This window comes from Oncorhynchus keta, unplaced genomic scaffold (assembly GCF_023373465.1).
Source record: "Oncorhynchus keta strain PuntledgeMale-10-30-2019 unplaced genomic scaffold, Oket_V2 Un_contig_28380_pilon_pilon, whole genome shotgun sequence".
In the NCBI taxonomy this organism is placed as follows: Eukaryota; Metazoa; Chordata; class Actinopteri; order Salmoniformes; family Salmonidae; genus Oncorhynchus; species Oncorhynchus keta.
This window is the reverse complement of record NW_026286006.1, coordinates 1-11,351: the sequence shown is the minus strand read 5'-3', so window position 1 is coordinate 11,351 and position 11,351 is coordinate 1. Positions and strand designations below refer to the sequence as shown.

The following is an 11,351-nucleotide window of genomic DNA, read 5'->3' as shown; positions in this document are numbered from 1 at the left end:
ATCACACCATGAACTATCCTTCCTACACACTGTTGTCTCTGTCCTGGTAACACAACGTAGACATTTATCACACCATGACCTATCCTTCCTGCACACTGTTGTCTCCTGGTAACACAACGTAGACATTATCACACCATGAACTATCCTTCCTACACACTGTTGTCTCTCCCCTGGTAACACAACGTAGACATTATCACACCATGAACTATCTTCCTACACACTGTTGTCTCTCCTGGTAACACAACGTAGACATTATCACACCATGAACTATCCTTCCTACACACTGTTGTCTCTGTCCTGATAACACAACGTAGACATTATCACACCATGATCTATCCTTCCTACACACTGTTGTCTCTGTCCTGGTAACACAACGTAGACATTATCACACCATGAACTATCCTTCCTACACACTGTTGTCTCTGTCCTGGTAACACAACGTAGACATTATCACACCATGAACTATCCTTCCTACACACTGTTGTCTCTCCCCTGGTAACACAACGTAGACATTATCACACCATGATCTATCCTTCCTACACACTGCTGCATCTCTCCCCTGGTAACACAACGTAGACATTATCACACCATGAACTATCCTTCCTACACACTGTTGTCTCTCCCCTGGTAACACAACGTAGACATTATCACACCATGAACTATCCTTCCTACACACTGTTGTCTCTCCCCTGGTAACACAACGTAGACATTATCACACCATGATCTATCCTACCTACACACTGTTGTCTCTCCCCTGGTAACACAACGTAGACATTATCACACCATGAACTATCCTTCCTACACACTGTTGTCCCTGTCCTGGTAACACAACGTAGACATTATCACACCATGAACTATCCTTCCTACACACTGTTGTCTCTGTCCTGGTAACACAACGTAGACATTATCACACCATGAACTATCCTTCCTACACACTGTTGTCTCTGTCCTGGTAACACAACGTAGACATTATCACACCATGAACTATCCTTCCTACACACTGTTGTCTCTGTCCTGGTAACACAACGTAGACATTATCACACCATGAACTATCCTTCCTACACACTGTTGTCCTGTCCTGGTAACACAACGTAGACATTATCACACCATGAACTATCCTTCCTACACACTGTTGTCTCTCCCTGGTAACACAACGTAGACATTATCACACCATGAACTATCCTTCCTACACACTGTTGTCTCTGTCCTGGTAACACAACGTAGACATTATCACACCATGAACTATCCTTCCTACACTTCTGTTGTCTCTGTCCTGGTAACACAACGTAGACATTTATCACACCATGATCTATCCTACCTACACACTGTTGTCTCTGTCCTGGTAACACAACGTAGACATTATCACACCATGAACTATCCTTCCACCTACACACTGTTGTCTCTGTCCTGGTAACACAACGTAGACATTATCACACAATGAACTATCCTTCCTACACACTGTTGTCTCTCCCTGGTAACACAACGTAGACATTATCACACCATGAACTATCCTTCCTACACACTGTTGTCTCTGTCCTGGTAACACAACGACATTATCACACCATGAACTATCCTTCCTACACACTGTTGTCTCTGTCCTGGTAACACAACGTAGACATTATCACACCATGAACTATCCTTCCTACACACTGTTGTCTCTCCCTGGTAACACAACGTAGACATTATCACACCATGGAACTATCCTTCCTACACACTGTTGTCTCTCCCCTGGTAACACAACGTAGACATTATCACACCATGAACTATCCTTCCTACACACTGTTGTCTCTCCCCTGGTAACACAACGTAGACATTATCACACCATGAACTATCCTTCCTACACACTGTTGTCTCTGTCCTGGTAACACAACGTAGACATTATCACACCATGAACTATCCTTCCTACACACTGTTGTCTCTCCCCTGGTAACACAACGTAGACATTATCACACCATGATCTATCCTTCCTACACACTGTTGTCTCTGTCCTGGTAACACAACGTAGACATTATCACACCATGAACTATCCTTCCTACACACTGTTGTCTCTGTCCTGGTAACACAACGTAGACATAATCACACCATGATCTATCCTACCTACACACTGTTGTCTCTGTCCTGGTAACACAACGTAGACATTATCACACCATGAACTATCCTTCCTACACACTGTTGTCTCTGTCCTGGTAACACAACGTAGACATAATCACACCATGATCTATCCTTCCTACACACTGCTGCATCTCTCCCCTGGTAACACAACGTAGACATTATCACACCATGAACTATCCTTCCTACACACTGTTGTCTCTGTCCTGGTAACACAACGTAGACATTATCACACCATGAACTATCCTTCCTACACACTGTTGTCTCTGTCCTGGTAACACAACGTAGACATTATCACACCATGAACTATCCTTCCTACACACTGTTGTCTCTCCCCTGGTAACACAACGTAGACATTATCACACCATGAACTATCCTTCCTACACACTGTTGTCTCTGTCCTGGTAACACAACGTAGACATTATCACACCATGATCTATCCTTCCTACACACTGTTGTCTCTGTCCTGGTAACACAACGTAGACATTATCACACCATGAACTATCCTTCCTACACACTGTTGTCTCTCCCCTGGTAACACAACGTAGACATTATCACACCATGAACTATCCTTCCTACACACTGTTGTCTCTGTCCTGGTAACACAACGTAGACATTATCACACCATGATCTATCCTTCCTACACACTGTTGTCTCTGTCCTGGTAACACAACGTAGACATTATCACACCATGATCTATCCTTCCTACAGACTGTTGTCTCTCCCCTGGTAACACAACGTAGACATTATCACACCATGATCTATCCTTCCTACACACTGTTGTCTCTGTCCTGGTAACACAACGTAGACATTATCACACCATGAACTATCCTTCCTACACACTGTTGTCTCTGTCCTGGTAACACAACGTAGACATTATCACACCATGAACTATCCTTCCTACACACTGTTGTCTCTCCTGGTAACACAAACGTAGACATTATCACACCATGAACTATCCTTCCTACACACTGTTGTCTCTGTCCTGGTAACACAACGTAGACATTATCACACCATGAACTATCCTTCCTACACACTGTCGTCTCTGTCCTGGTAACACAACGTAGACATTATCACACCATGAACTATCCTTCCTACACACTGTTGTCTCTGTCCTGGTAACACAACGTAGACATTATCACACCATGAACTATCCTTCCTACACACTGTTGTCTCTGTCCTGGTAACACAACGTAGACATTATCACACCATGAACTATCCTTCCTACACACTGTTGTCTCTCCCCTGGTAACACAACGTAGACATTATCACACCATGAACTATCCTTCCTACACACTGTTGTCTCTCCCCTGGTAACACAACGTAGACATTATCACACCATGAACTATCCTTCCTACACACTGTTGTCTCTCCCCTGGTAACACAACGTAGACATTATCACACCATGAACTATCCTTCCTACACACTGTTGTCTCTCCCCTGGTAACACAACGTAGACATTATCACACCATGAACTATCCTTCCTACACACTGTTGTCTCTGTCCTGGTAACACAACGTAGACATTATCACACCATGAACCATCCTTCCTACACACTGTCGTCTCTGTCCTGGTAACACAACGTAGACATTATCACACCATGAACTATCCTTCCTACAGACTGTTGTCTCTCCCCTGGTAACACAACGTAGACATTATCACACCATGAACTATCCTTCCTACACACTGTTGTCTCTGTCCTGATAACACAACGTAGACATTATCACACCATGAACTATCCTTCCTACACACTGTTGTCTCTCCCCTGGTAACACAACGTAGACATTATCACACCATGAACTATCCTTCCTACACACTGTTGTCTCTGTCCTGGTAACACAACGTAGACATAATCACACCATGAACTATCCTTCCTACACACTGTTGTCTCTGTCCTGGTAACACAACGTAGACATTATCACACCATGAACTATCCTTCCTACACACTGTTGTCTCTGTCCTGGTAACACAACGTAGACATTATCACACCATGATCTATCCTTCCTACACACTGTTGTCTCTGTCCTGGTAACACAACGTAGACATTATCACACCATGAACTATCCTTCCTACACACTGTTGTCTCTGTCCTGGTAACACAACGTAGACATTATCACACCATGAACTATCCTTCCTACACACTGTTGTCTCTGTCCTGGTAACACAACGTAGACATTATCACACCATGAACTATCCTTCCTACACACTGTTGTCTCTCCCCTGGTAACACAACGTAGACATTATCACACCATGAACTATCCTTCCTACACACTGTTGTCTCTGTCCTGGTAACACAACGTAGACATTATCACACCATGAACTATCCTTCCTACACACTGTTGTCTCTGTCCTGGTAACACAACGTAGACATTATCACACCATGAACTATCCTTCCTACACACTGTTGTCTCTCCCCTGGTAACACAACATAGACATTATCACACCATGAACTATCCTTCCTACACACTGTTGTCTCTGTCCTGGTAACACAACGTAGACATTATCACACCATGAACTATCCTTCCTACACACTGTTGTCTCTGTCCTGGTAACACAACGTAGACATTATCACACCATGAACTATCCTTCCTACACACTGTTGTCTCTGTCCTGGTAACACAACGTAGACATTATCACACCATGAACTATCCTTCCTACACACTGTTGTCTCTGTCCTGGTAACACAACGTAGACATTATCACACCATGAACTATCCTTCCTACACACTGTTGTCTCTGTCCTGGTAACACAACGTGGACATTATCACACCATGAACTATCCTTCCTACACACTGTTGTCTCTGTCCTGGTAACACAACGTAGACATTATCACACCATGAACTATCCTTCCTACACACTGTTGTCTCTGTCCTGGTAACACAACGTAGACATTATCACACCATGAACTATCCTTCCTACACACTGTTGTCTCTGTCCTGGTAACACAACGTAGACATTATCACACCATGAACTATCCTTCCTACACACTGTTGTCTCTGTCCTGGTAACACAACGTAGACATTATCACACCATGAACTATCCTTCCTACACACACTGTTGTCTCTGTCCTGGTAACACAACGTAGACATTATCACACCATGAACTATCCTTCCTACACACTGTTGTCTCTGTCCTGGTAACACAACGTAGACATTATCACACCATGAACTATCCTTCCTACACACTGTTGTCTCTGTCCTGGTAACACAACGTAGACATTATCACACCATGAACTATCCTTCATACACACTGTTGTCTCTGTCCTGGTAACACAACGTAGACATTATCACACCATGAACTATCCTTCCTACACACTGTTGTCTCTCCCCTGGTAACACAACGTAGACATTATCACACCATGAACTATCCTTCCTACACACTGTCGTCTCTGTCCTGGTAACACAACGTAGACATTATCACACCATGAACTATCCTTCCTACACACTGTTGTCTCTGTCCTGGTAACACAACGTAGACATTATCACACCATGAACTATCCTTCATACACACTGTTGTCTCTCCTGGTAACACAACGTAGACATTATCACACCATGAACTATCCTTCCTACACACTGTTGTCTCTCCCCTGGTAACACAACGTAGACATTATCACACCATGAACTATCCTTCCTACACACTGTTGTCTCTCCCCTGGTAACACATAATATACACTACTAATGTATTAGATAAGTTAGTAGTATAGCCTTTAACCTGTATCAGACCAGGTAGTAGTTAGTAGTATAGCCTTTAACCTGTATCAGACCAGGTAGTAGTTAGTAGTATAGCCTTTAACCTGTATCAGACCAGGTAGTAGTTAGTAGTATAGCCTTTAACCTGTATCAGACCAGGTAGTAGTTAGTAGTATAGCCTTTAACCTGTATCAGACCAGGTAGTAGTATAGCCTTTAACCTGTATCAGACCAGGTAGTAGTTAGTAGTATAGCCTTTAACCTGTATCAGACCAGGTAGTAGTTAGTAGTATAGCCTTTAACCTGTATCAGACAAGGTGGTAGTTAGTAGTATAGCCTTTAACCTGTATCAGACCAGGTAGTAGTATAGCCTTTAACCTGTATCAGACCAGGTAGTAGTATAGCCTTTAACCTGTATCAGACCAGGTAGTAGTATAGCCTTTAACCTGTATCAGACCAGGTAGTAGTTAGTAGTATAGCCTTTAACCTGTATCAGACCAGGTAGTAGTTAGTAGTATAGCCTTTAACCTGTATCAGACAAGGTGGTAGTTAGTAGTATAGCCTTTAACCTGTATCAGACAAGGTGGTAGTTAGTAGTATAGCCTTTAACCTGTATCAGACAAGGTGGTAGTTAGTAGTATAGCCTTTAACCTGTATCAGACCAGGTAGTAGTTAGTAGTATAGCCTTTAACCTGTATCAGACAAGGTGGTAGTTAGTAGTATAGCCTTTAACCTGTATCAGACCAGGTAGTAGTTAGTAGTATAGCCTTTAACCTGTATCAGACCAGGTAGTAGTTAGTAGTATAGCCTTTAACCTGTGTTAATGTGTTCCTGGGACCAGCCACTGAGAGCCTCTCTCTCCTGGTACAGGGTAGTGATCCTGGTTCCGTCTGCATGGTCGATGATCACCGTCCCGTCTCTGTCCAGCACAGACATCACCTTGTCCTCCCGGGTGATAACAACCTGCTCACACAGAGACAAGGCAGAAGAACTCCTTTTACATATCACATGTGTAGGAAGTCAAAATGTTGACACCTTCAGAGTATCAGCTAACCAACCATTTTGGACTTTTGCAAAAGGTTGTGAGAAAACTAACATGTGTTATTATCAACCACGATGTTAGCAAACCATGTTGTTGGTTCGTATGCTCACAGTTTGGCTGACAGGGTCTGTGGCTCTGAAGGCCAGGACCGGGCCAGGGTCTGTGCTCTGGTCCCCCATGGTGGCTACTCTGTGTCCGGAGGGGGTGGTGGTGACCCAACAGACCCCCTGTCTGCCCTGGGTGTTGTCTGATGACCTCTGCTCCTCCCTGGGCTCTGGGTCACTCTGACTCTGGTCAGCCCCCAGGCTCTGCTTGGAACCCAGTTTCCCTGCACAGACACACAACCCCTCATCTCCCCTTTGTCTTTCTCAAGCACCGATACTCAACAACATTACAGGTTGTGAAGCCAATAGATTTCAGACTGACACAGTAAAAGTCTAATAGGAAGACAAATCAAATATACAGTACCAGTCTAAAGTTTGGACACACCTACTTTTCCCAGGGGTTTGTTTATTTTTACTATTGTAGAAAAATAGTGAAGACATCAAAACTATGAAATAACACATAGAATCATGTAGTAACAAAAAAAGTGTTAAACAAATAAAAAATATATTTCATATTTTAGATTCTTCTAAGTAGACACCCTTTGCCTTGATGACAGCTTTGCACACTCTTGGCATTCTCTCAACCAGCTTCATGAGGAATTATTTTCCAAGAGTCTTGAAGGAGTTCCCACATGCGCTGAGCACTTGTTGGCTACTTTTCCTTCACTCTGCAGTCCAACTCATCCCAAACCACCTGAAATGGTTTGAGGTCAGGTGGTTGTGGAGGCCAGGTCATCTGATGCAGCACTCCATCACTCTCCTTGGTCTAATAGACCTTACACAGCCTGGAGATGTGTTTTGGGTCATTGTCCTGTTGAAAAACTAAAGATAGTCCCACTAAGCGCAAACTGAGATGGCCGCCTCGCTTCGCGTTCCTAGGAAACTATGCAGTTTTTTGTTTTTTTACATGTTATTTCTTACATTAGTACCCCAGGTCATCTTAGGTTTCATTACATACAGTCGAGAAGAACTACTGAATATAAGATCAGCGTCAACTCACCATCAGTACGACCAAGAATATGTTTTCCGCGACGCGGATCCTGTGTTCTGCCTTACAAACAGGACAACGGAATGGATTGCATGCAGCGACCCAAGGAAACGACTCCGAAAAAGAGGGAAACGAGGCGGTGTTCTGGTCAGACTCCGAAAAAGGGCACATCGCGCACCACTCCCCAGCATTCTTCTTGCCAATGTCCAGTCACTTGACAACAAGGTTGACGAAATCCGAGCAAGGGTGGCATTCCAGAGGGACATCAGAGACTGCAACGTTCTCTGCTTCACGGAAACATGGCTTACTGGAGAGACGCTATCCGATGCGGTGCAGCCAACGGGTTTCTCCACGCATCGCGCCGACAGAAGCAGACATCTTTCTGGTAAGAAGAGGGGCGGGGGCGTTTGCCTCATGACTAACGAGACATGGTGTGATGAAGGAAACATACAGGAACTCAAATCCTTCTGTTCACCTGATTTAGAATTCCTCACAATCAAATGTAGACCGCATTATCTTCCAAGAGAATTCTCTTCGATTATAATCACAGCCGTATATATCCCCCAAGCAGACACATCGATGGCTCTGAACAAACTTTATTTAACTCTTTGCAAACTGGAAACCATTTATCCGGAGGCTGCATTCATTGTAGCTGATTTTAACAAAGCTAATCTGAAAACAAGACTCCCTAAAATTTATCAGCATATCGATTGCGCAACCAGGGGTGGTAAAACCTTGGATCATTGTTACTCTAACTTCCGCGACGCATATAAGGCCCTGCCCCGCCCCCTTTCGGAAAAGCTGACCACGACTCCATTTTGCTGATCCTGCCTACAGGCAGAAGCTAAAACAAGAGGCTCCCACGCTGAGGTCTGTCCAACGCTGGTCAGACCAAGCTGACTCCACACTCCAAGACTGCTTCCATCACATGGACTGGGACAAGTTTCGTATTGCGTCAGATGGAAATATTGACGAATACGCTGATTCGGTGTGCGAGTTCATTAGAACGTGCGTCGAAGATGTCATTCCCATAGCAACGATAAAAACATTCCCAAACCAGAAACCGTGGATTGATGGCAGCATTCGCGTGAAACTGAAAGCGCGAACCACTGCTTTTAATCAGGGCAAGGTGTCTGGTCTCCGCAAGGCTATTAAACAAGCTAAGCGTCAGTACAGAGACAAAGTAGAATCTCAATTCAATGGGTCAGACACAAGAGGCATGTGGCAGGGTCTACAGTCAATCACGGACTACAAGAAGAAACCCAGCCCAGTCACGGACCAGGATGTCTTGCTCCCAGGCAGACTAAATAACTTTTTTGCCCGCTTTGAGGACAATACAGTGCCACTGACACGGCCTGCAACGAAAACATGCGGTCTCTCCTTCACTGCAGCCGAGGTGAGTAAGACATTTAAACGTGTTAACCCTCGCAAGGCTGCGAGCATCCCCAGCCGCGCCCTCAGAGCATGCGCAGACCAGCTGGCCGGTGTGTTTACGGACATATTCAATCAATCCCTATACCAGTCTGCTGTTCCCACATGCTTCAAGAGGGCCACCATTGTTCCTGTTCCCAAGAAAGCTAAGGTAACTGAGCTAAACGACTACCGCCCGTAGCACTCCTTCCGTCATCATGAAGTGCTTTGAGAGACTAGTCAAGGACCATATCACCTCCACCCTACCTGACACCCTAGACCCACTCCAATTTGCTTACCGCCCAAATAGGTCCACAGACGATGCAATCTCAACCACACTGCACACTGCCCTAACCCACCTGGACAAGAGGAATACCTATGTGAGAATGCTGTTCATCGACTACAGCTCGGCATTCAACACCATAGTACCCTCCAAGCTCGTCATCAAGCTCGAGACCCTGGGTCTCGACCCCGCCCCTGTGCAACTGGGTACTGGACTTCCTGACGGGCCACCCCCAGGTGGTGAGGGTAGGCAACAACATCTCCTCCCCGCTGATCCTCAACACGGGGCCCCACAACGGTGCGTTCTGAGCCCTCTCCTGTACTCCCTGTTCACCCACGACTGCGTGGGCCACGCACGCCTCCAACTCAATCATCAAGTTTGCGGACGACACAACAGTGGTAGGCTTGATTACCAACAACGACGAGACGGCCTACAGGGAGGAGGTGAGAGCCCTCGGAGTGTGGTGTCAGGAAAATAACCTCACACTCAACGTCAACAAAACTAAGGAGATGATTGTGGACTTCAGGAAACAGCAGAGGGAACACCCCCCTATCCACATCGATGGAACAGTAGTGGAGAGGGTAGCAAGTTTTAAGTTCCTCGGCATACACATCACAGACAAACTGAATTGGTCCACTCACACTGACAGCGTCGTGAAGAAGGCGCAGCAGCGCCTCTTCGACCTCAGGAGGCTGAAGAAATTCGGCTTGTCACCAAAAGCACTCACAAACTTCTACAGATGCACAATCGAGAGCATCCTGGCGGGCTGTATCACCGCCTGGTACGGCAACTGCTCCGCCCTCAACCGTAAGGCTCTCCAGAGGGTAGTGAGATCTGCACAACGCATCACCGGGGGCAAACTACCTGCCCTCCAGGACACCTTCACCACCCGATGTTACAGGAAGGCCATAAAGATCATCAAGGACATCAACCACCCAAACCACTGCCTGTTCACCCCGCTATCATCCAGAAGGCGAGGTCAGTACAGGTGCATCAAAGCTGGGACCGAGAGACTGAAAAACAGCTTCTATCTCAAGGCCATCAGACTGTTAAACAGCCACCACTAACATTGAGTGGCTGCTGCCAATACTGTCATTGACACTGACCCAACTCCAGCCACTTTAATAATGGGAATTGATGGGAAATGATGTAAATATATCACTAGCCACTTTAAACAATGCTACCTTATATAATGTTACTTACCCTACATTATTCATCTCATATGCATACGTATATACTGTACTCTACATCATCGACTGCATCCTTATGTAATACATGTATCACTAGCCACTTTAACTATGCCACTCTGTTTACTTTGTCTACATACTCATCTCATATGTATATACTGTACTCTCTATATCATCTACTGCATCCTTATGTAATACATGTATCACTAGCCACTTTAACTATGCCACTTTTGTTTACTTTGTCTACATACTCATCTCATATGTATATACTGTACTCGATACCATCTACTGTATGCTGCTCTGTACCATCACTCATTCATATATCCTTATGTACATATTCCTTATCCCCTTACACTGTGTATAAGACAGTAGTTTTGGAATTGTTAGTTAGATTACTGTTGGTTATCACTGCATTGTCGGAACTAGAAGCACAAGCATTTCGCTACACTCGCATTAACATCTTTGCTAACCATGTGTATGTGACAAATACAATTTGATTTGATTTGATTTGATTTATCGCTGCAGAATGCTGTGGTGACCA

General features: G+C 44.8%; 1 protein-coding gene across 1 annotated transcript; it reads right to left on the bottom strand.

Annotated features, from left to right (window-relative positions):
* Positions 1–513: 513 nt before the first annotated feature.
* Positions 514–7,403, bottom strand: LOC127923111 (sperm-associated antigen 17-like). The gene is made up of 3 exons (XM_052507017.1): positions 6,949–7,403; positions 6,612–6,759; positions 514–559 (listed from the first exon to the last, which is right to left on the bottom strand). Exons 1-3 carry the CDS (start codon positions 7,015–7,017, stop codon positions 537–539), a joined length of 240 nt encoding a protein of 79 aa, XP_052362977.1. The 5' UTR covers positions 7,018–7,403; the 3' UTR covers positions 514–536.
* Between the last annotated feature and the right edge of the window lie 3,948 nt (positions 7,404–11,351).